General features: G+C 40.9%; 4 protein-coding genes across 30 annotated transcripts in view; all 4 read right to left on the minus strand.

Moving 5' to 3' along the window:
• Nucleotides 1-320: 320 nt before the first annotated feature.
• On the minus strand, nucleotides 321-9,625 carry LOC109471650 (tRNA-splicing ligase RtcB homolog). Its single transcript, XM_019770991.1, has 17 exons — nucleotides 9,525-9,625; nucleotides 8,682-8,781; nucleotides 8,333-8,411; nucleotides 7,729-7,796; nucleotides 7,554-7,602; nucleotides 7,179-7,386; nucleotides 6,959-7,008; nucleotides 6,665-6,771; nucleotides 6,287-6,391; nucleotides 6,027-6,081; nucleotides 5,650-5,825; nucleotides 5,157-5,249; nucleotides 4,003-4,098; nucleotides 3,514-3,624; nucleotides 3,135-3,254; nucleotides 2,000-2,042; nucleotides 321-1,576 (listed from the first exon to the last, which is right to left on the minus strand). Exons 2-17 carry the CDS (start codon nucleotides 8,778-8,780, stop codon nucleotides 1,512-1,514), a joined length of 1,524 nt encoding a protein of 507 aa, XP_019626550.1. The 5' UTR covers nucleotide 8,781; nucleotides 9,525-9,625; the 3' UTR covers nucleotides 321-1,511.
• Nucleotides 9,626-10,998: 1,373 nt separating this feature from the next.
• Nucleotides 10,999-13,461, minus strand: LOC109469273 (mucin-19-like). Its single transcript, XM_019767776.1, has 5 exons — nucleotides 13,350-13,461; nucleotides 12,954-13,123; nucleotides 12,299-12,425; nucleotides 11,554-11,988; nucleotides 10,999-11,407 (listed from the first exon to the last, which is right to left on the minus strand). Exons 1-5 carry the CDS (start codon nucleotides 13,459-13,461, stop codon nucleotides 11,229-11,231), a joined length of 1,023 nt encoding a protein of 340 aa, XP_019623335.1. The 3' UTR covers nucleotides 10,999-11,228.
• A 1,604-nt stretch (nucleotides 13,462-15,065) lies between these two features.
• On the minus strand, nucleotides 15,066-21,084 carry LOC109472789 (protein bicaudal D homolog 2-like). The gene is made up of 9 exons (XM_019772647.1): nucleotides 20,964-21,084; nucleotides 20,007-20,230; nucleotides 18,141-18,290; nucleotides 17,713-17,904; nucleotides 17,464-17,598; nucleotides 16,912-17,127; nucleotides 16,663-16,746; nucleotides 16,363-16,508; nucleotides 15,066-16,087 (listed from the first exon to the last, which is right to left on the minus strand). Exons 1-9 carry the CDS (start codon nucleotides 21,001-21,003, stop codon nucleotides 15,256-15,258), a joined length of 2,019 nt encoding a protein of 672 aa, XP_019628206.1. The 5' UTR covers nucleotides 21,004-21,084; the 3' UTR covers nucleotides 15,066-15,255.
• An 832-nt stretch (nucleotides 21,085-21,916) lies between these two features.
• The window catches only part of LOC109469700 (voltage-dependent L-type calcium channel subunit alpha-1D-like), a 90,727-nt gene continuing 87,854 nt past the window's right edge, over nucleotides 21,917-24,789 (minus strand). For all 27 annotated transcript variants that reach the window (XM_019768352.1, XM_019768299.1, XM_019768309.1 and 24 more), the window contains one exon: nucleotides 21,917-24,578. In XM_019768352.1, coding sequence (XP_019623911.1) covers nucleotides 24,532-24,578 — 47 coding nt within the window. In that variant the 3' untranslated portion in view covers nucleotides 21,917-24,531. The remainder of the gene's footprint in view (nucleotides 24,579-24,789) is intronic.

The raw sequence follows: 24,789 nt of genomic DNA on the forward strand, positions 1-24,789 counted from the left end.
TACACTCTTACATCACATTGTTTACAGGCCATATTTAAGTAAGATCAAGTGGTTTGATTGTGTCTGAAGGAGGTTGTATTCTACCTTGGTCTAACACCTACGCCCAATGCTATGACACAACAAGCATGGCGCACCACTATAAAAAAAAAAACACTTGACCAATTCTATGTTATGATGGTTAAGGCATGAGAACAATTAGTCAGCATGTAAGAATAAAGGTAAGAAATTATCGTATTAATGAAGGTAGTCCTGTTGCATTACCTGTAGTATGTACCGGTGTCCATGGCACAGGTGTAAAAACAGCCACCTCCCTTTCTAGGCTTCATATGATTTATTGCAAGAAAAATTTTGGCTGGTTGCCCGAGTGTACACACTAACCGACTCTTTGATATATTACAAGTTTCCTTGACATAGAACATGACTATATGGTTTAAATATTAACAGAAAGTTTGGTTGTTGCCATTATCAGCCATGACCATAACTTTTTCACTAAACAGCTTATCAAAAATGTAGGCAATAACATTGTAACAAAGAAATAACCTTTCCTGAAAGATACCAGTGTACTGGTAGATCATTTGCTTCATTTTCTCTTCTTCCAGATACCATCAGAAAAGATAATTCAACTAAAATGGTAACAATCTACAGGTCCATAACAGAACTGCCCCCATGCCAGTTCCAACAGCATGAGTCATACTAGTACTTGCCCACCAATTTTTCATTTCAATATTAAGGTTACCAGAATCAAGAAGGTTAAAAAAAGCTTGATTTTTAACCTCCTTGCGCTTTGCCAGAATACAGTATTGCATACAATGTTTGCTGTTGGCTCAGGGAGAATCCTTGCTTAGAACAATGGTAGTTCGCTCCATCGGAATACCCAGTACAAATGTACAAACTCAAGCAAGCACTTCTCATCTCACAACATTTGATATGCCAAGTTATGGCACAACAGGCACTAGGTGCATTTGAGATTAGAAATGTGGGCTTGTCAGAACAGACACCCCCTGCAGTCTGAGTCTCACTCAATTAATCCTCCCAGCAGACAACATATTGATAACTAATGGAGCAAGAAATTTGATCCTCAGTGGTTTGGATTATGCATTTACATGTAAATATGGGTGTTCTTAGTCTACATATTTCCATTCATAGGATCATAGGCAGGACAATGCACACAGTCTTTTGCCCTTTTCAGTGATTCTTTTTTTCTAGGTTTGAGCATTTTTTTTACAATGGTTCATACTATGGGTCTCATAGTTTTGTGGAAATAGTTGCTCTATCTTCTTGAATGTTGTGTCGCATTTACATTCATTTTTCCTAACTCTACTAGAATTCAAGGCTGCTAATAAATATGTCTTCTTGTGAAGTTGTGGTTGAAGCAGACATGTCAGCTCATTAGACGATATACAGATATAGCAGTTGCTGCTGTTGACTGCTGCTTTCTGTTGCTGTTGTCTTCCCATGTTCCTGGTATGATGTCAGTGGACTCCCATGCAGACTGCCCGTAAACTGTAGAATCAGCCCTTAATGACAGCGATTGGTCTCAGCTTGATTGCTTTCTTGCTAATTCCAACTGCATGACCTAGTCATGATAAGACAAAAGGAATCATTAGCAGGTTTCTCTTGGGACAATGAGGATTACTATTATATCCTAAGTAATCATTAGTATCCTGTATACATGTGTGAGAAGTGTATTATCTAGACAGATTATCATACTGAGTATATCATGCTGTAAAAGAGAGCACAATGGTTGACAATACTGATACAGCTGAATTCTCTTGCAAAAAGTTTCAATATCTACTTTGATCAGTATTACACAAATTGACACCAACATACAAAAAATACTTTTACTACAGTTCTGAAGAAGAAAAAAAAACACAGTGTCATATGTTTTAGCAGCAATCAAGTTTGTTTTTATAGATCCATAATCTGCAGACAACTAAAGCAACATGTTAGCATAATCCATTGTATGCTGCAGCTAAAGAAATGACAGTGCATAACTTACATGTATTTACAACGTCTGTAACGTTTTTGTAGGACTCTGGTGCCTGTGGAAGTAACAAAAAGATGTAACATGAATGTAAGGCCACACCAATTTAATTTCTTGGTTAACGGATTTTTCAAGAAAAATAATGGAGCGGGCGGGCGAAAAAATAATAAAAATAAAAACAGGCCTAGGCATCCTATTATGGCCCAAAATGGTACAATAGGAGCCATGAAGTCAACATATCAGGCTGGTTCAAAATTTAAGCAATGAATTTTGAACTTTTAATGATACTACTGCATTGAAAGATGGAATAACTGTAACAACTAGGAAGAAAAGGACTGTTTTCAACTGTTCAGGGCACAATATGAGCATTTTGCAGTTGATTCTGAATTTTTATTTTTATTTCCAAATCAGAAAAAAATGAAGCGGCGAATCCGTTAACCAAGAAATTAAATTGGTGTGGCCTAAGAATAGAGAAAGAATAACAAATCACACAAATCTACACCACAACCATCAACTACACTTGATACAGCATTGTTATCTCACCACTCAACTTTCTGATGAATCGTATTATGACTTTGATTCAACAGAAAGTTGAGGGTTGAGATAACAATGCTGTATACATGTATAAATATTAAAATCATTTGAAGCACATATCCAAAGTAAGCTGAACAGATGGTTTTGAAACATGAACAATCTGTAACCATATGAGGGCTTTTACCGTAGAAAACTGTAAGGTAATTGAAACAGCTGTGTTGAACAGCTGGGACAATACCGATAGATCAGATATGGAAGAACACTGTCATTATCAGGGCATGAAATACTTTTCTTCTGTGATCTGTAACATTACAAGCTGCCTGGAATTATGCCTGCCATTTTGAATATTTAATGACCCAAAATCATAAAATATAAAACCATTCTGAGTAATAAGATTCAAATTTATTTTTGTGGGGCAATTAAAATGCAACCAATTATGTTACCCTAACAGGTCATTTCCAGATGTTGACAAAATGGTGGTTTGTAACACTGCACCCCTAAGTTTTTACAAAATTTCATCCCTTTTTTCTGCAAATTATAGATTGTATACAGCTACAGGTTTTTTCAGCCCTAATTGATTTCCATATGTTATTCAGGGTTTCAATGCTTTTCAGACCTCCTCCATGACCAGTTTTGGTGATGCCACACGGATGGAGATGCCCATCTCTGCTAGTCTGTCTAGAACCTCCTGGTAGTCTAGGTTACGCCGGGACTTGGCTCGAGACCATGCCCGGCCCTAGCAACAACAAAAAAATTGGTAAAGCACTGATCACAATACAGATCTCGAGATTGAATTGCTTTTCAAATACAATAAATCATAAAAATTGTCACGTGTGTCTAGTTCTTAATTCTGTTGCATTTACATTAACCCATATACAAGAACTTGCAGTTCATTGACAAAAGATTCACATAACAGACCCATGCCTTTGTATAGAGGATAACTTGACACTACTACACGTGTTCAGAGTACAGTAATGCATTATGAATGTCCTTACAGCTCCATGGCAGGTTGTTCCAAATGTTTGTTCCATGCCCTTCTCAGTCCCTGTCAATACATAACTACATGTTCCCATGGTCCCGCCAATCAACACTGGTTGCCCTGACAACTGTGAAAAAGATAAAAGCAAAAAGTCTGGTCAAAAACAGGTGTGCTATGAATCATACTACATACAAGGTTACAGTTGATGCATGCAATTATACCTTCAGGTTTGTATCTATTGTTGTTCCAAGTTTTCTGATTACTCTAACATGTTGAGGTTAAAGGTATTTCTTTAAACCTCCTTGGAGAGAACAACCAGAAGACCCTAGTGTGAAGAAAAAGATGTTTATTCTAGTATCTCTTTGTATGCCTTACTTAACACGTTTTGCCCTGTACCAGTATTATGAGGCACCATATGTTACTGGTACCTACTAATCAAGTGCTAATCTGACAAGTCAGACTGCAAATGAAAGTTTAAATTTTAAAGTGCTCAGGGATACATTACCTGATAGTCCACAGGTATAAGTGGATGGTGGGGAGGGAAGGCCCTTGTGGAACCCTTTCTGTGTACAAGTAGTGTTGTCTGTTTACCATCCACCATGTGAACACAGGTTAAGGATTCAGTCAGTCTGGTAATTTGTTCCCACTGTTGGACTCTTGTTAGCAGACAAACAACATGTCGTAAAAGTTCTAATGTATAAGTGATTGACCCCCTTTTGCCTCAGCCTGTGCTCCACAAACTCTCGCTGTCAGGGGCTGATTGGACCTCAACCCTGAGCAATAGAAGAGCTGCTAAAAGAGTGATGTAGTCTACTTTAGCCTGTGTTACACAATCCCTCACTGTCAGCAGCTGATTGGCCTGTCCAGTGGAAGGGCTGCTAGAAGTGTGATTTAGTCAGGTTAGTCCCTCTTATTCCTACAATTAAGCTAATTAGACTAATGGCTGTAAGTATAGGTTATTGGAAGATTCCTGGGAGGACATCCATTATCTCAACCTTCATGATGTCAACAGACAGGAAAAGTAGCTGGAGACATGCCATCAATCCTTGACACCTATCCCTTATAAGACAGGGAACAACAGACAATAAGCCGGATAGTGAGTAAAAGTTATATAATTGAATGGGGACAAAAGAAATTTCACTTTAAATGTAAGGGCTATGAACAAAACATGAAATAAGGTCATGCAATTAGAAATGAGGAAATAGTATTATGAGGTTGCTTAAACATGTATAATTGCTTAGCAACACTGGAAAACGATTTGTGGACAGCAAACAACTGTGTTTACTGAGACAATATTTGAAAGTCCGTCAGTAAACACACAGAAGTCTCAGAATTTCGAGGGACAAGCTCAAACATTGCAGTCAACCATCTCACATTTTTGTTAGCGATGGGAAAATTGTCTTTTATGTTTATCAAAACATGTTAACAAATTCTTTCAGAATAGATAACAAAAAAAAACTTCAGTCTCATTGTTTCACCATGGGAAATTACTATTGCATGGAGGCTGCATATCTTATCACCAGATAGCAATTGCTTTGGACCCTTGTGCTTCAATCTCATCACTTACAAAAGCCCTCCCTCAAGCCTGAGCTTCAAATGAAGTATTGGCCCCTCCCAAGTCTAGAACTAGTTCTGGGACAAATATGTGTGGAAGGATATGTGTTCCTCCATCTTGGCTATGTTGTGTGACACGTCGTAGATGAGCTGCATGTCCAGGTCATCTGGAGTCGTGTTGAAAACCTTGGCAAATGCCTGGAGAAAGGTGAGAAGCAGATTCTTACCTAGCAAGACATTAATGTGTTATGCTTTATGCTTATGCATATGCATTATGATACATGGTTCCAAGAGGATTTCTTCAATCTATGGAAAAAGTAGGTCTTGGTCTAAGGAACGAAAGGAAGGATTAAATTCTTATCTGTATCTAGGAACATTTTGAGGGATATTTTATCACAAGAAATATGCTGTCTTGGCATAGAATGCTTTCTGCAAGTGTTAGTTGTATTTCCAAGGTAAATTGTAACAATAATGGAGACGTATCTTGTCAAGTGCACCAATGTTTCCCTTTCCCTCTGTGCCCCTAATGACAGCTTATCATAACTTAAACAACCATCAAAACACATTGTAGCACACAACAGCAGACACCCCTGTGTACCTGTCTGGACAGGAAGGTCATGGATGACCTGTTGACCCAGGCGAAGTTAGCGGCACACGCCATGCCCTTCAGGTACTCCTGTCCCTCGGGGGAGCTGATCCGTGCACACGCCAGCTGTCTGTCATTGGTCAGAACCTTGTCTCTCTTCATCGCCTTCTCCATGGCAACCAGAGCATCTAGAAATAAAAACAATATGGAGGCTGCAGTCAAGCTATTGTTCTAAATTGATTGATGTGAGGTCTTAGAAGATTATTAAGATAGCACTGAGGAACATTTGAATGCACCCCATATGACAAAATGCAGGAGAATCAATCTTCAGTCTCCTTTTTTATGGTTCTGAATTCAGGTCTGAACTAGGACAGTAAAAGAGATCATACCTGTTGCCACTTGATGTCCAAATCCTCTACTTCCACTGTGGATCATCACAACAACCTACAATCACAAAGGAGCAAATACCAAAATAAGAAAAGAAGCTAATGTGTTAATGAAAATGTAAAAGGCCAAACATTAGGCTTTGCCCTTTGGATCAAACTTGTTTATGTATACATGGTTACACAGCAGGGAGAAAGATGAACTTCAGCAGAAATGTATATCACCATAATTTCTTGACTTTATGTTACTTTACAAGTATCCTGACCTGTCCCTTGTGGTCGATGCCCATCCTCCTGGAGGCGTAGTCATCAAAGATCTCATCCACCACCTGGATCTCTGCATAGTGGTTCCCTGCACCCAGGGTGCCCAGCTGGGACACAGGACAACAGGAGCAATCAGTCATCAAGCCTGCTTCCACTGAAAAAGTCTCAAGAGTGCTTAATCAATGATTGGCTTGATAACAAAAAAGAATGGCAGACATCAGACAGATTGTACTCACAGCAAGTTTGTTTCTTGTAATCAATCATACATTTTGTAATAAAGAGCAAGAAAAGGCATTGGGAGGTTTTCTGCTTTGTGTCATCTCATGGGCCTATCATAGTTAATGAAGGAAGACTTGTTGTGTAGACTGTAGGTGTCTGACCTGGGGTAGTCCACGTTTCTTGGCTTTAGACCCAACAGCACTCTGGTCTGCATTAAGCATCCGGCCATATTCTTCACAATGCTCCTTGTCTTCTGCCCAGGCATAACCTGAAAAATATACATGTGCAAATTTATATTTAAACTTTGCTATGACCAGAAAAGATGCTTCAGATCACATTGATTGTTGCAACAGTACAATATACTACATGGAGCAAGTTATTACTTTGAAGTTCATCCCATTTTAACAAGCTCAACTTCAGTTCAATTGTAGAAAGATTTGGAGTGAATGGCTAACCTTCCCTGAGGGACCAGTCCACACCCATCTCTAAAGCCTCTTCCAAGTCTCTGAAAAAGAAGGTAGCGGGGCGAGAGGAATAACTAAACGTGTGAACCACTGTGCTGTTGCCATGGTTACATAATGTGTTGCAATGAAATGAAATGTTATGGCATCATCTGCACCTGTGTAATAGCCAAATCTGCACAATTGTTGCAAACAAAACTTTCCCCAAGCTCACCTAGCTCCCATGGGGATGACCCCCTTTGACCCCACCCCGACAGGGATGTGGTCAAACATGGCCTGAGCCAGCTCGTCCTTGACCGGCTGGACGTCCCTCTCATCCAGGTTGGTCCTGAGCAGCCGGACACCACAGTTGATGTCGAAGCCGACCCCGCCCGGCGACACCACGGCCTCGGGGTTACTCATGTCAAACGCAGCAAGGTTACCTGGGATAGCAGGTAGACATGTCAGTCAGTTTGCATGTGATCTATGGACAATTTCACAAGATGGATTACTAGTGTTGCTATGTATCTAGCTTTTCTCATTTCAAATACAGATGTATAAACATTGAAAAGCATTCAAGATGAATTTAAAGTACAATTTCAAAACTTACCAATGGCAAACCCATACCCAGCATGGACATCTGGCAATCCTACAGATTTCTGTGGAGTAAGAACAACAGCTTAATATGGGTACTACAGTTGAACATTATACAAGATCCTGCTAAAAGTTACATTTACACTAATTCAAACTAAGTACAGAAAGTGTGAACTGGATGACAACTGTACCTTCACAATCCCTGGGAGAGCTGCCACATTGGCTATCTGCTTCATGGCTGGCAAGAATCCGCCAAAACCTGCAGAGCAAAAAAGACATTTGCATTTGAAAAATTAACACACCTATTGTATATATGAATACATGAATGCTTTCCTTAGGCCACACCAATTTAATTTCTTGGTTAACGGATTTTTCTAGAAAAATAATGGAGCGGGCGGGCGAAAAAAAAGTAAAATAAAAACAGGCCTAGGCATCCTATTATGGCCCAAAATGGTACGATAGGAGCCATGAAGTCAACACACCAGGCTGGTTCAAAATTTAAACAATGAATTTTGAACTTTTAATGATACCATTGCATTGAAAGATTGAATAACTGTAACAACTAGGATGAAAAGGACTGTTTTCAACTGTTCAGGGCAAAATATGAGCATTTTGCAGTTGATTCTGAATTTTTATTTTTATTTGCAAATCAGAAAAAAATGAAGCGGGCGAATCCGTTAACCAAGAAATTAAATTGGTGTGGCCTTACTAAAATGATTGCTGTAACTGTAAAAATTTTACTACATTGTACCTGTAGAACAATATAAAGACAATTTGGCATCTTAACATACTTACCTGCTGCCCTGCTGTGTTGTCTGAGCTCATCAAACATCAGCTTCTCCAGCAGGTCATTCACATAGAAGAACCCATCCACCTGGAGGAAGGGGATGTCATGTCATTCATGTAAGGGGTCTGAGGCCCATCAATTCTGGTCATGGTGATAAAAATTTGTCCTGTCCAAGACCAGATTCTTCATATGCTGCACCTGCCTGTCGTACTCATCCCAGTCTACAGGAGGCACTGTTGCACACAAACCATCCCACATACTCTTTTATGTTTATCCCTACTAGTACACAGACACTATAGTATAAATGCAACCCTTACCATGATTGTTTAATGGACACAATAAATGCTGAGACAATACCTTCATATTGGGAACAAATCCCTTCTTGATCCTCCATGTGTTTGCATCTATCTTGTCCAGAAAGTTCAGCTCATCGTTGTAGCTCCTGTTCTCAGGCATCCTACACAAATAAAGGTAACTGGTTACACTTCAAGTATGTTTATTGGTGATCGAAAGATGACACAAGGCCATCTTTAGTCCCCAAAAATTGTCTGAGCACACTGCCTCTTTTCAACAAGGGAATTGGGTTCTTAATTACATGGAGAGGCTCTTCAAGATTGGAGAGGTTCTTTCAATCGGGATTGCCAGTCATATTACATGTATTAGAGTTCTACATTTCAAGTAATTTAAAAAGAATCCCTGGTCTCAACTGTTTGGAACTGGTTGTATATTCATCTCAACCTGCATCATAATTTTCATTGTAATTTTAATTGTCATGCATGTCAGTGAACATTTTATCACACAACTACATGTATGTTCTGAATGCATTTTTCCAAGGAGTTAAAAAAGAGAATTAAACCGCCTTGATTTTTCCAAAGGTGTAAGGTGAGGTGTACAGTATCAGGGGGTGGGGGGTGGGGGGCACTGAACTGCAATATCCTGTAGTAAATATTCTCCTATGATTCAGCAACATTCTGTATGGGTAGCACAAATCTATTGGGTTCTTGGCATGCAGTGTAGATCAGCTGAACAAGTGGAGAGTGGGAGGGGGGCGTATACTGTCAAAACTTTCCAAGCTTACTAAAAATGGGGAAAAACTAACACGGCAATAATATACGGGTCCCACCGAAGCTACAGTACACAAACTACCCAGTAAAGATCACAGAAGCTACTGACGGGACCCGGCTCCCGAGTTTTCCCCACCTGAATGCGGCGACAGCAGACGATCAAACGTGGAAATGTGGAGACTGCCAGCAGGATTCACCGGGCAGCGCGATTGGTTGGCTGATGTCACGTGGTGCATTAGAAACTGTAGAGCACTAGAGCGCTACTAGAGGGCGCTGCTGAATAGTGGCTGTAAATGAAACATCAAGGTAAATATCAACCGATCCAGGAGTTGCAAATTTCAGACATACGATTTGTCTGTCTTGGTCAGTGATATATATCGATATATATGGATAATTCGATGCGAAGAAAAGCGACAGAATTTTTAATAAGATGATTCTACAAACTTAGGGGTGTAGTATGGGCAGGTGGGTAGCAATAAATAAACGTATAGCGTCTGATTGTTATTACAAAACAACTCATACAATAGATATTTTGACACGGAAATTGCAGAACCATTTTCTAAGGTTTTCCCTCTCATCTATCCCTTAACCTAATTATCCCATTTGGGGGCAATCAATCAGAAGATCTGACAACCTGTTTTCTACACCCGATTTTCTGTTCTTGTCGTTTCCCTTGATGGCATGCCTAGCCATTCAAGATTATCCTCCCATCCTTTATGAGCCTAATGTCAGCCACAAGACTTCTTGCTACTTCCCAAGCAGATCTTTTTGTGGATACGCCACTGTAGATAAAAAATAGATACCGACACAAAGATAAAGCCTGATAAAAAACGCCTAGAAAGACGTCAAAAATAAGCTGAAGCCCAAACCTCGATCTGCTTGGAGAGTGCTGCTTGGAACTTAAGTTTCAAACGAATTATAAACTCTTTTATAGTCCGTAATCTAGGCATTGTGTACTATAGCTAGTCTAAGTGCTACTTTAACTACAGAAGGGACTTGGGATTTAGATATGATTTCGACAGCAATGTCAAGAGCTATGTATTTTCTAACTCCATTATAGTCCCTAAATGGCATCGTAATCTAGACATTGTGTACTTTAAGTGGCTGCTATGACTACAGGTGTGAGCCTGGTGAAAATACAGTTCCGTCAATGATGTCAACAGAGGATACATTTTCTTCAGTGTGGTCAAGAGCTATGCCATCAATATAGCATAGTTTAGCGCTCATAGTTGCAACGTCAACCTGGAACCACTGTGTGTCCGTGTACAATAACAACTCCACTGGAAATAGAATACAACTAACAAGGCTTCAGCTGGATTCAAAAAGTCTAAAGACTGAGCCCCCGTGAATTAAAGAAAAAAGAAATAGCAATGGAAGCTGTCAGTAAAGTGGTGTTTATTTGGTATTCGTGCATTAGTTACATAATGTTCCAATTTGAAATATAAGTGATGATATAAACGCACAACTAAGTGGGATACATAATAACACTTTTTAAAACTACAGATTGAGAGAACAGAGGTCTTTTCTATATATACAATTTCAAATGAACCGGGAAGGCCAGTATTTGATCGGGAGCAAATACAGCATATTTCACTCCATCTCTCTCTTCCCATTCTAAACTGGACTGTTCCATATCAATCTTCTGTACAAATGGACCATCCCAAAATTACCTTTACTACCAACATCACCGCAATCCTAAATGTAATTTTCTCATTTTGACCCTATTAGATGCTACAGTACCTGAAACCACTGCTAAAATGCTCCAAATATTCATCTTTCATCTAGAAGTCAATAGCCAACCACACGTCAACACGTAAATTTAAAGGGTCAAGTTAAGTTGCTATTCTTCGTCGCAATCCTGCGGATCTTGAGCCACTTGCCGTCTTCTTTGCCGTCTGTTACCATAGTAGTACATCAACCCGCCTCCCACACCGATGAGTGCAGCACAGCCTACACAAATCAGTGAGATGTTGAGCGGCTTGTTGTCCCATGAACCGATAGATTTACCAGTCTCCCCTCCTGCAAAAGAATGATAAGGGTTTGTACTTCTGACAATTGTTGGATAAGAACAGGATGCCATATACAATATATCAATATGCAAGAAAGTGTAACCTTATAGTTAATACAGCAAATGAAGGAATCATATGATGAAGCGTGATCTATACCTGCTAGTCCTGTCGTCTGGTTAGTGGTGTTCTGAGAAACAACGGTTGTTCCTGGAAGAGTTGGCCATTGTGTCGTCTGGGTAGTGGTGTTCGGAGAAACAGTTGTTTCTTGAAGCGTTGACCGTTGTGTCGTCTGGTCGACGTCCGTAGTGGACTGGGGACCAGTTGTTCCTGGAAGAGTTGGCCGTTGCGTCGTCTGGTCCGTAGTGGACTGAGGACCGGTTGTTCCTGGAAGAGTTGGCCGTTGCGTCGTCTGGTCCGTAGTAGACTGAGGACCGGTTGTTCCTGAAAGAGTTGGCCGTTGTGTCGTCTGGTCGACGTCCGTAGTGTACTGAGAAGAAGTTGTTCCTGGGAGAGTTGGCTGTTGCGTCGTCTGGTCCGTAGTGTACCGAGGCCCAGTTGTCGTGGGTATCTCAGTAGTTTGCTGAGTTGTATCTGGAATTTCAAAAGGCGACTCGTCAACCAAACATCAAGCCTTTTTTTAAAAACCGGCGCCACACAGTCGCTGTCTCAGCTCACTATCTATCCCTTGATCTAGCTTATTCGACCTTTGGGCCACCACAAACGATCTGACAACCAGGTTTCTCCGCACTTTCACAGGCATCAACTTCTCGAGGTGTACCAACTTGTTCCAACATGCATGTACAGCTAGTTGAATGGTATAAAACATATAAGATCCAATGTCTATGAAGTACAATCAATTGCTTTGATGACTGCGACATACATTAATATTAGTAGTACTTACGTTGAGTTATCCTGTAAACCTCGTTTGCCCAAGGACCGCCTTCGCCATCGGCTCCACAACCTGCCGAGGGTCCGTACATATTATAGGTGTTTCCCGCTTCTGCAGATGAAGCGCACCAACCTCCATTCTACAGAGGGAAAACACAATAAGGCAATGTTCAGACGAAAGCGGTGGAAGCGCGATTCGTGTTAATCGCATACCTCACATTTGATACACGTACCACAAGTTCCTTCCTGTGGGAACGCGACTAGGATTAAAAGCGATCCTTAAAAATCCGATACGATACGGTAAAACTATCCTAGTGGGGAAAAGGGTCATTTACTGATGTTTCTTGGCACTTTTTTTATCATCATATCATACCTGAAGCAAGGAGCTTCAACAATATAACATCCTTACTCGAAGCGTTTTAAATAGCCCAAAAACAAACTACGCGAGGGGTCCCTTTTCGGTACCTCTAATAAACAGCAAGAACCAGCCTATCCGTCAAAGACATCACTTACAAATTCAATATCAGTATGCTATAGGATAGGATTGATTCACCTTACTACATTAAAAGTGACAGAAAATTGACTTTGAAAATCCAGTTTTACTGCCCTGAAAGCGCTTTGGCTTCGACAGTGACCTTTTAAAGACGTTAGAACTCACTTTTACATACCTGAAGAGCAAACACTGAGAAGCCGCGACTCTGCGCCACGGCCAGGCATTTCTCGAAGGGCTGTTCACGGTACAGGTAACGTCCGTCCAACCTCGGGTCCGTTCCCTCAAGAGTAGGGATGGCCCTTGTACCGGTGTCTGCCCAGCACCCAAGCCGTTCTACCTGTACATCTGAGAACGGGAATCGTCAACATTGTCTGGTTAGATGTTTACATCGGCCACGTCCAAGCGAATCAGTGATGCCTAAAATAAGCAAATATGGCTCTGAGATACGGTCTCAGTGATTGTACCAAACAAAGGTAAACAAATAGACTGATGCAAAGTTGGTTTTGCTCTCTAAAATATTTCAAGAGATCGAAAAAAGCCTCTTTTTCACTCCGTGAAGGGGGAGGTTTACCTCCTGCAGGGGTACTGTGGTCAGTTGGTTTTACATGTTCGCGGGTGAAACTTGTGTATTCCCTTTGTTTTATCGGCATGTAATTTTGTACGTCGTCTGCAGGCATGCCCATGATGATGCCCGTATATTTTGTACCGTAGCTGTTTTGTTGTTCACTTACCTGCCCATTCTGTAAGACTATACTCCCGTCTTTCTCCTGCATAATAGTTTTGGCTAGTCCCGATGGCTGTGACTTGTGGTCAGACTCAGACCACTTCAGTTTTCGTTGTATTGATTTTTTTTACTCTGTTCCGTACTTCATCCTCGCCTACAATACTATGAATACTATGGTTTTAGATAACGAGCACACGTACTGCACTGGGGACGATATCTAAAATGTCTGGGAAGAAAGATAACATACCTCCACTGACGGGTACAGCCAAGGAGAGGATTGAAAGGCAGACTGCTGACAGTAGGGTGTCCATAGCTGCTGTCTGTGTTCCAGTAGTGAAGACGTTGCCAACTAAGCACTGACACTGAAGAGAAAAACTGACTAGTACCACCAGTAATAGCCTGTTTCAAAGGCGTGAGAAACGAGGTAACGTGATAGATGTAGTCGGTTATTGGCAGGGAGCCACGGGCTTTTATGAACCAAACGTCAGCCACAAGACTAATCTCCATCCAGATCTTTTTCTGGATACAAGACAGTAAAAAAATTTCCTGACCAGTATTCAATACGACACCGTAGATTAAAAAAAATACCGATCCAAAAATAAAGCCTGATAAAAACGCATAAAATATGTCAAAAATAAGCTGAATCCCAAACCTCTGGAGAGTGTTGCTTGGCCTTGAAGTTGCAAATGAATGTACAAACTCTATCATAATCCTGAAAAAGACGCCATAATCCGGGCATTGTGTACTCTAATTGGCCACGTTGTCCATAAAAGGGACATGTGGATGATTTAATTTCGTCAATGATGTCAACAGAAGATATAATTTCGTCAGCAATGTTAAGAGCTATGCCATTAACAAAGTTTAGCACTCTGTTGTCGTGGCAAGCTGAAAATGCTTTGTGATCGTACACAAACAATCACAATTCGATTTGAAATAGAATTACGCATGGCTCTTCATTCGGAAGACTGAGCCCCCTAGCTGTGAATTTGTACAATGCGTGTACAATTTCAAAGTTGTTTCAGTGAGAAATGAATGTTATAATACTAGTAGTTGGCAGTACAGTATAGGTATCATTTCTTGTTTAGCAATGTTTATGATGTCAACAATTGAAAGTGTAAGAATCTTGTTATTTTTGGTTGCCTTGTTACAAAAAATGTTTTGTTTTCGCCCTATCGCATTAGATTTGGAGTCTGCGGAGGATGTCATCCATACAATTTACTTGCTGTGGCCTAAGTGTAAAACTAGTGGGGATGTAGGAACCTTTTCCGGTACCACGTGGATGGCGATAGAAACGTAACATGTATGATTGTAGACACTCTGTTATCTAATATCTTTAATTGCAATCTTATAATTTCGTCTTAAAATGGCTGTTGTCAGTGTACGGAATTTTATAGGGCACCAAGAAACCATTCATTTAGTCTATAGTGCTTTCAGCCATTCATTCACACAAGCAACTTTTTTCTGGAAAGTTTTCACAATTCAAGATCTTTACAGTTGACACACATACAATGATGAGTAATGAAAAGAAGCCAGACAGGAATAGATGATGGAACATTTCGTACATAATATACAAACGAAAATTTAATGTGTTCACATATGGGTAAAACAAAACATCTAAAAAGAGTGGAATCTGCGAAGGAAACAAAAATCTCAACTGACAAGTGATAATATCATATCTCGCTCTTGGAATAGTTTATTACAATACTAGATGAAGAGACAACCTTAAATGCATATGAACGGGAGTTTATGATCATCATACTACATTGATTGTCGACGATATGCGGGCACCGGATCTTTTCAACCGATTGAACTGGTCGAGGTAATCTTCTAGTTTTTGTTCCAACTCTACTTTTTGTTGCACCGCCGCCATCAGAGCGGCCTCCAGTTCTTTCCTCTCCTTCTCAGCCGCCTCTTGTCTCTTCAGCACGTCGTTCTTTTCTGTCTCTAACGCGGCGACGTGGTCCTGCATCTCCTCTACCTGCGCTACTAGATCGTCGCAGCGACTCGCCCAACCCGTGCGCAGCGTGTGGAAGTTTGCCACCTCCTCTCGAAGCTCTTGTACCTCCTCCCACAGGGAACCCAGTTCCTCCTGATCTCTATCTCTCGACGTGTTGAAGCTTTGTTGCAGCGTCGTGAGTTCAGTCTCCGCCGCTGCTTTGCTGACTTTTAGCACAGTTCGCAAAGACGCGACTTGTTCTCTCTTGGAGTTGAGCAGAGTTTTCAGTTTCTGTACCTGCTCCTGGAGTTCCAGCCGTTCGGCGGCCATTGATGAGTCGACGTACGAAAGTTGACTGGTGATGTCGAGTGTTCTGTCTACTGTACGTCTCACCTGTTTGATCTGATCCTTAGTCGTGTGGAGCAGCACGTGGCAAGTTATTGGATCCGTAACTTTACTGTCTGGCTTTTGTGTTTTTCCTTCTACGTGGCCGCCCAATAAAGACTTTGCTTTGTTCTTTTGAGATTTTCCGTCTATCCCAGAAGGCTCTTGAGTATTTGCGCCGGAGGGTCTTAAGTGTTGTTTTGTCTTGGATTCAAGTTTGCTCCCACTTCTTTTCCGAGCCGGTTGCTTCTCTTTCGTAGGAGTCCTGTGGTCAAGAAAGCAAAAAAAAAAGCGTGATGTACGATGTTGTCAAAATGACCGGAAATCTGAACTATATTAATTCTGTTGCTTGTCTGTCCCCCAAAAAGGACATTGCTGAGATTTATGCGAAAGACTACAAAATCATTTTCGTGGTGGTCTTTCAGTTACGGAATCAAAGAAAAGAGGTTGTAACAAAGCACATATGAAGCGGGAAGTACATTTTCAGATGAAGGTTGAATGCGAGGAATCACGCGGTAGAACAAAGTTAACACGTTTTACCTCCCGGCCTCTTTTATTCTGCTCAGCCGTTTGCCGTTGATCATCAGCGCGGTCTTGTAGATATGTTTCAGCTCCTCAGTCATCGTTTGCAGCTCCTTATGTATCGTGTTGTTGCTGTCTTGATATCGCAGCTTCTCAGCCTCCAACTGTAGTCACGACAAAGAAAACAGAATCACAACAAGCAACGTTACAGTTGAAATGTATTTATATAGAGAGAATGATACAAAGGGCATAAACAATTATGCTTGTTCTTATTTTGTACTGTGTACTGTGTATGGGAAGGATGTATCCGACTAATACCTTCTTGTTGTAATTTTCAGCCTGAGACACTTTCCCATTCGCCTCTTCTAGCGTCTTCAACAACGTCTCCTTCTCCGTCTTGATCTGAATTGTACAAATAAAGTTAACAGTCACAAAGATGTTCTTCCTACACAAGTTTAACATTTCATCATCTGACGGGTCCGAACTTTATTACCTATCACTGAAATACAATGCATCATATAGCGTTTGGACAGGTTAAGTAGTGTAAACTACGAGAAAGTTGTGTACCTTTTCCAGTTGTTCGTTGAGCATTTCAATCTCTGAGGTCCGAAACTCGCTGAGAAAGTCGGTGACCGGAGTGGGAGACTGTCTCGGTGATGGGAAGATCCTAGGAGAGTCGGGAGTTGTTGGAATCTTGTGGTTACTCGTCAAAGAGTCGACCTGCTGCTGTAAGACCATCTTCTGTTCTCGTTCATCGTCTAAAGTGTTCAGGGCTTCTTCCAACTGGAACAGACAAGTACCACACATTAAGGATATGCTGGTCATATTAGCGAATACGAAAATCTGGTACATGTACAATGTGTTACTGAATTTTACGTATACAGTACTTCGATGCTGACATAGCCTTCATAGTCAACATAGTTTTGATGACCCCGCTTACGGTCTTTAAGTCTGTTTTACTCTAATAAAGACACATGGACTGCTTTTGATAAAGCAAAGAAATATAAGGAATTTGTCTTATACGATATCTGTACTCAAGTCTCAAGTATACTAAATAATGCCTAACTTTCTGCAGTGATATATAAGTTACCCTTTAAACGCCCTTTAAACACCCTGTACCTGCTTCTGTGCGACCTGTTTGACTCTGCTCTCCTCCTTCAGTTGGCTGTTCACCAGTTCTATGTCCTCAAGGAGTCGCTTGTTCTCAATCTTCAAGGCACCCTGCTCCACTTGGGAGGACTTAAGGATTGACATCTTCGGAAAGAAGAAAATATTTAAGTGTAAGAACAACTACATGTAGAATATTTTACAATAAATCTAGAGTCATGCCAGCCTGTGTATATGTGCCAGTGATGGACTAGGTCTTACCTGCTTTTTGAGCAACAGGTTGTCCTCTTCCAGTTGCCTGTAGTCCTGCATGAGCCTGGTCTCGCGCTGTTTGTGTTCCTTGACGTTCTCCTTGAGTTCTTTCCTCTGGTTCTCCAGGGAGTCTATGGTGTGGTCACTTTCAACCTTCAGTCTCGCAAGTCTGTCGTTTTCAGACTTGATGTTGGTTAATGCCTGAAGAGAGAGATTGTCCATGCGATGTCAGCACAATGATCGAGTAGATCGTTATCAAAATGAATACCGTGTACAAAAGTAGGGCTGTCAACTTGTTGCATTATCGGTATTTGTTGCATTTTCGTGTGCTTTGCCCTTTGAAGCCCAATTTGTTTTTCATTTACTTTCTTGTGGTGACAGATAACTGATGGATGGCCAATGGAAAAATGTGGCAATATTCGGATAAAACATCCTACCTGCTTGGAGTGCCTGACCTCCTCCTCCATGCTGGCTATCCTGTTGACGAACCCCGCCTCTCTGGTGGCGGTCTCCTTCAGCAGTGTCTCCTCGCGCTCCTGGCTGTCCTGAGACAACTTCTGATATCTCAGGTGTAAGTCTTCAAGGCTCTGCAGGAAAAATAGAAGAATGACAGTAATGCTGATGTAAGTATACAGCATGAAAGTGTGTTCCTCTTTTCACTACCTTTTTTCGCTGATAGGTACCTGGTATCTAGTTTGTTTAGACATTGCGGTCTTTGCGGTTGATAAATGACTGAATTATTGAAATACCTGAGAAAGTGAAGTCTTACAACTGGCCATATACATGTAAGGAACAGATAGATCATACTAGTGCATGAATAAAGAAATCTACACAGAGCGGTGCTGTGTATAAGTCTCAACAACTTTTGAGTAACTGTGTGGGTAGGTTCTAGTACCACATAAAGGGTACTAATTAAAGGTACTAATTATTTGGCTCCGTGAAAATCGATCGCAGTCATTAGCCAGCGGGCCCTAGACGCATTCATATTTGCTGTGCACAGTGAATAGCATTTTTGATAAGGTCGACTCGCAAATAAACACTGCCCCCATATCAGCGCACACCATATAAACAAACAAAACAGTTTATGAAGAAACATGAAATCAAATGGAGCTTTGCACAAAGCAAATCATGCGTTCTGTTTCATGATGAAGGCATGACGATGCATAATTTTGTTACATTCAGTCGGGGACCTTTCCAAGCTGTCGATGGTCTATGTTATGTTTTGGTAAAGTTCTCGGCATATCCATGACCATCAGACCTCTGTCGCCTCTTATGCAACATTTATTGTCTGATGGTTCACCGATCGATGGGGTTAAACGAGGCAAAAGGCGCCACTGACAATTATCGCCATTTACCAGCAGCAGCGCTCAGCGGCCCTGAGTGGCCCCGGTAGAGCTCTCCGTGCAATCATCCCATTACTATCGTATCTAAATGAGATTCCTGCAGATAGATAACCATTAGACAGAAAATTGGCGGGTGAAAGCGGGAGGAATGCGGCACTGTAAATTCGTAGGTCATTACGATCCCCCAGTGCCCTTTGTACGTGGCATGACCGCATGACTCCGCAGACTTTGACCTTTTCAGTAGCATTTAACGGATTGTGGTTGTATGCCTTGTGTTACTGCAAGTGTTATTTGGCACCATTTACCAAATATATTGGCAGACACCAATCATTATTGGCAGTCAACAAGATAAAGAATGCCTCATTGATATCTCACTTAACATCTTTAGAAATCAAGTGATATTCCTCGCGTGGTTTGTGTATCATGAACAGATGATTTAAAATTCTGGGTGAGTCATGGCCACTTGACATGAATGGTTCATAACAAATCATTCCATCATTCTATGTTGGCGTTTTTATTACTTTCATTTTGGGTTGATTTACAATGGTTTTTAACTGAATGGTGTTTTAACACTGAACCATCGTTGACATTACTTAACTACCTTAACGTTGATCAAATGTTTGATTAAGTAGCCACCGTGACTAAATAAAACTTGGCAGGAACAGGCAAATATATTGTCTCGTTCATATCCTTTACATACATGTTTACATAATTGACCCTTGCTTAATGACAGTAATATCCGTAATCATCAACTAATAGGTGATTTTGCTGATGATTGTGTACACTACTGTTGTCACACATTTAATGTTGTATCGACCTATGTAGTATCACTACTAATACCTTAATCTTTAAACGGGGAGGGGCGATCGGCACTACAATAGCTGTATGTAACACATGTGTATTAACATCAACATCAATATTTTCCCGTACACTTGTTCAATAATTTGTGCACGTCCTCACCTTCTTGGCGAAATCTAGTTCCCTGTTGGTGGACTCGTACACGGACTCCAGTTCTCCGTACTGCTGTGACGTCAGCCCTCTCTCCTCTAACATCTGCAGCCCGTACTCGGCGGCCTGGATCTTCTCCTGCGTGGCCTGGTCCAGCTCCTGCCGCAGCCGCACCACCTCCAGCTGCAGCTCCTCCAGCGACCCTGGCATCCACTCCTCCTGCGCCATGTTTGCCGCTGAGAGACACGGTTTTTAACCATGGATATACAAACACTGACTGAGAGAACGATCGACGACTTCACCTCGCGGCCATTTTGATTTCCGTTTAATGATTTACCACCTTTTCATTGATTCCGTGCGTGGGCTCGTGCATGTACGTATACAGACTACTGAGCGAACAAATCTTGTAGAAGTAATAGCTCACGGGAAATGACTCGCTTCCGACGTGAACCTTTTTGATAATCATCTACATTTACAAGCAAGGATTTGCCACAGTGTGTACGTCACGTGTTGTAGGCTGTGGGAAGAGGAAGTCAACGCCCACGGCTACGGCCTTTATGATTATATTGACATGTGATAGACAACATTGATCGAAGCACCAGCAGTGCGACTAGAATATACATAACATGTCAAACTGGCTTTCTGGCAAAATTATACACATCTCTGACTCGCTTGTCTTACGCCAGAGATTGGCATAATCAAAGGCATTCCCTGATAATTTACAAAAAAGCTCGGAGTTACAATATTGTAAAGTAGTTTGTCTGTGGCTTGTATTGTATGACCCAAAACAATAAAAGGCGTGATATTGTCTATTGTTACGTGGCATGAGGAATGATTGGTTCAGTAACCACAGACCAAATACATCATATCGTGAGCGAGCGAGACTGAATCCTTGGGGAATTCACCTGTACTGACACTACTTAAAATAATACAGAAGTGAAAGTGTGGCTGAATACAAATAAAGCTCACCAATGGACGCATGCTGGACGCTGCTCCGCACGGCTGCCATGTTTGTTGTTGGATGTCTGCCAGCTGGACTACGTGTCACCGGCGGCTGCTTTGATGTCGGACACGCGCGCAGGTGTGGTAAAGTTCGGAGGTCAAGGGTTATAGTTGCTCAGTTTGTTTTGCTCATTCCTGGTTTAAAGGTTCTACCTAATATAGTGTGTCTATACTAGTGATCGACGGTGTAGTGCTCCCCGTGATTCCACTAGGGTTTTGCTGAAGCATAGAATTTCCTGATGTAAAATAATATACATATTTATCTGTAAATAATGTTTCCAAGTGACGAAAGTATCCAGGTCAGAAAAGACCGGTCTGACGACAAATAATAGCTTTGTTGTGACAACAAGTATTCAAACCTGATTAAGGATGTGTCCTTAGACAAATGACTGTTATTGTCGTGGATTACAAATTGTTATGATTCCGTCTATAATATGTGTTGTAATACGGTCTGGCACCTACCGTTATTATAGTATGGTCTGGCACTTATACCTACCTGCTGAGAGATGAAGGGCCTTTTCCAGACAAGGAGTACCCTTGTGATGTAACTTGAGGTTCGCGTCGAAATAAAATGGTTTAATCTTAATGTAGGAGTGTCTGACCATGGAACGAAAAATGCCTTCCAGCAAAGACAATTTGGCGGGATAGTTGCTACGAGCATACACTTTACGGGTACGGGAACCTTTTAAACACAGGCATTTTCCCAACACTATGATAAAAGTAGATCAATTTTCAACTTTAGGAAATGCTTATCTATGAGTTAATATCACATCCAGACGACATGCACAAATTCACATGCAACTGACAACTTTCACGAAGTTTACATCCAACTTATAACTGTTGGCCTGTCGATGTTTTGAACCATCCATCTGCCTTCACGGTATAAACATGTACTCAGTATCATGAACGACGATCGGATCTAAGAATCAAATTGTTTATTGCACTTCCATAACATTCCTTGCAAATGAATATATTACATATATGTACTGAAAGTCAAATTGCAGTATGCCCTATTTATTCTATAGTCTCTTCCTAACTCTATCTACAGTCTAACTATCAATTCTTACATGGCAACAACGCAAATGCCAAAGTAATACAAAAGGTTTGTTAACTTTTTAATTTACAAGTGTGGAGTACAAACCGCATTGTGTTAAAAATTCCTTAAATATGTGCAGTTAGGAAATTTCTCTGGCTACAGTTAGATTCGGACCGTGCAGCTGTTTATATTGTATGCATCTCTTCACAAATGCCAAACCTTATTAAAGCAGCAGAACTGGAACATTGCAAAATTGGCAAGTTTTGGAAAATACTTTTCATATAAAAATTTTGGGAGCAATCATAACATATATCTAGCTTTGCAATATCAGAGAAATATTCTTCATATGAATCGCACTAGTTGCCTCGCAAGTAAGAGAAGCGCAGAAAATACGATGCCCAAACGAAAAGCTTTCAAAACTGCAATGGAGTTAAATTCTCGTACAATGTCATGCATACCTTTGGCATGATTTCAAATTGACCTCTATATCACGTACTGTGCATTATTGCAAAGGTTTCGACAACAAGTCTTTTCCTGTACGGAAAATATCAGTTTACAAAGGGAACATGCATTGTTTACTTTTGTACAGTTCATGCACCAGTCTTTCCAGTCTAGCTTGTTTGAGCCTCTTCTTTCGTCAGTTTTATCGTACAGGTTGACCCTGATCTTCTGCTCGGTTAAGGCCATTGTAATATTACAATCATAGACACAGGTGTAAATGCAATGCCGTAGGTCATCGTAGCTATATTGAAATACTCTATACACACTCCACACGCAGTAATTTTTCACATCATTTCTATCACACAGCATCAGTTTTTATCTCTATCTTCAGTAGGTTCCCGTTTTCAGGAAATTATCACCCAGTATCCATCGCTAATATAACCTTAGAATTTCCTTCCAACTCTAGGCAGGTCCTGGAACAACAGCAAAATCCTGTTTCCTGTCTGAATCAGAATAGAGTAATTCCGAATTCCAAACAACCCTTTTCACATCATGAGCATCATTAGAAACATAAACTTTGGCCCAGGGCACAGGTTTGATCGAAAGCAGAACACTGAGCAAAGCGTGTTTTATCAAAAGCTACTACTTTCTTAAAGCAGTATTGCCGAAGCAGTATAATCAAAGGACAAGCTTTTGTTCGTCCTTCTTTTGCACATTGTCAGTCACTTATCATCCTGATTTCACCACGGTTTCGCTTTTTTTCAAGCTACTACCAATGGTGATGCTCAGATTACTTTGTCAAGACTCGACTGGCATCCTTGCCTGCACCTCTGTGCTTGGGCCGGCCAGCGCAAGCGTCTGGCTCGACCCGTCAACTTGTTTGTCAAGGACAGGGATGCCACGAAAAAAGACAGAAAAACGCAAAATGCACACATTCGATTCGTCTTTAGTCCAACCGTTGAGGATATTGAGGAAGATATGGAAGTTTTGTTCCAAGTTGTACAAACATGTGGACTGTATTCAGTCCACTCTCAGGGTTCATGAGGGAAAAATAGTCTCGTTATTTTCGAGCTTTATAAATTCGAAGACACCACCTTGGGTAAAGGATAAGTTGCATGATGCTGTTTATAGTAGGAGAAACAGTTAAGTGATGTTGTACCCAAAACACTGCCCACGATATTCCAAACAGGATGGATGTAGTAAAATTAACAGACATGTACAGTTACTTTCCTGTCACTATTTTACAATTTTACTTCTAATAGCTTCCAAGCTTACTTCACATTCAAAACGAGCACCCCTTGGCCATGGCGCCCTTTACATACAGTGTCATGCCCAACTTCCTGATAATGATGCCGTAGATTTTCAGACTCTTTTCAGTAAAAGGTAAATAAATAAATAAATCCAATCAGAATACCTTAATACCTCAGTATCAAATACATGCAACCATGAATTCCAAAGAAATTCAATAGGATCCTTTGGGCTAGTCTTAGCCCGAAAGGGGAGCACCACAATCCTCAAATGCAAGTATATAAAAATAAACTCAGGAACAAGTGGCATTTACAGTTTTCCTATGCTTGTCATCATCAGTTTATTGAGATGACATGTTTGGAGGTGGTGCATGTTACTCTGCTGAAGTATACATTTGTGTACAATAAACTCATGATCTCCTTCTTCTGCTTACTATTCATCACTTTCCAAGGTTGCCAGGAAGATCAGCTTTTTGTTGACTACTACTGTAACATCTGCTAGCTATATGGTATTGCAGGAAATGTCATATTTTCTGTCATGGATATTCAAAGTTCTTAGTTGACTGCATAATGCAAGTTATTAAATGCTATCTTTGTAGTAACAAAGGCAAGATAAGCAGCCAATATTGCCTTAATGTGCCTCTCCACCTGTAAGTTTGAAACTGCTGGGCCTCGCCAGTCTGTTTGACGCACTTGGCCAAAACAATGGCATTCTTCTTTCTCACTGGTCTTCAACCTCGGACTCACTTCTGCAAAGCTATGCCTGCGACCTCGACCGTCAGCCATCCTTTCATCGAGGTAGCAATTGTTTTTAGAGGGTGACCATTGATGCTTCGTGTGACGATGAGGAAAGGGGACCTGTAGAAGCATGATGGCATCCTTGAAATAGATATGGGGCAGGGAACATTACAAGATCGCAACAATTCTGCCCTTCATTAAACGTCTTCGGGTTATGAATGTGGTAAAATGGTCTTCAAATCCAACAAAGATATAAGAATCTGGTACAAAAGGTGTTTTTCCCCATGCACACCATCTTGCTATAATGTAGTGACGTAGACCATTTCGTCAT

The sequence above is a fragment of the Branchiostoma belcheri genome, unplaced genomic scaffold (assembly GCF_001625305.1).
Source record: "Branchiostoma belcheri isolate BF01 breed outbred unplaced genomic scaffold, Haploidv18h27 scaffold10, whole genome shotgun sequence".
Taxonomy (NCBI): domain Eukaryota; kingdom Metazoa; phylum Chordata; class Leptocardii; order Amphioxiformes; family Branchiostomatidae; genus Branchiostoma; species Branchiostoma belcheri.

Coding starts and splice junctions, on each gene's coding strand:
- LOC109472789 (XM_019772647.1), bottom strand. CDS start 21,003: ATGGCAGCCGTGCGGAGCAGCGTCCAGCATGCGTCCATTG. Junction 17,128..17,463: donor AACAGGTCGCACAGAAGCAG/GTACAGGGTGTT, acceptor TGTCTGTTCCAG/TTGGAAGAAGCCCTGAACAC. Junction 16,509..16,662: donor CTGAAAATTACAACAAGAAG/GTATTAGTCGGA, acceptor TCGTGACTACAG/TTGGAGGCTGAGAAGCTGCG.
- LOC109469273 (XM_019767776.1), bottom strand. CDS start 13,461: ATGGGCATGCCTGCAGACGACGTACAAAATTACATGCCGATAAAACAA. Junction 12,426..12,953: donor TCTCAGTGTTTGCTCTTCAG/GTATGTAAAAGT, acceptor TTCCCTCTGTAG/AATGGAGGTTGGTGCGCTTC. Junction 11,989..12,298: donor GGTTTACAGGATAACTCAAC/GTAAGTACTACT, acceptor TTGAAATTCCAG/ATACAACTCAGCAAACTACT.
- LOC109471650 (XM_019770991.1), bottom strand. CDS start 8,780: ATGCCTGAGAACAGGAGCTACAACGATGAGCTGAACTTTCTGGACAAG. Junction 7,603..7,728: donor CTCTCCCAGGGATTGTGAAG/GTACAGTTGTCA, acceptor CTTACTCCACAG/AAATCTGTAGGATTGCCAGA. Junction 4,099..5,156: donor TAGCCAAGATGGAGGAACAC/ATATCCTTCCAC, acceptor ACCTGTGTTCAC/ATGGTGGATGGTAAACAGAC.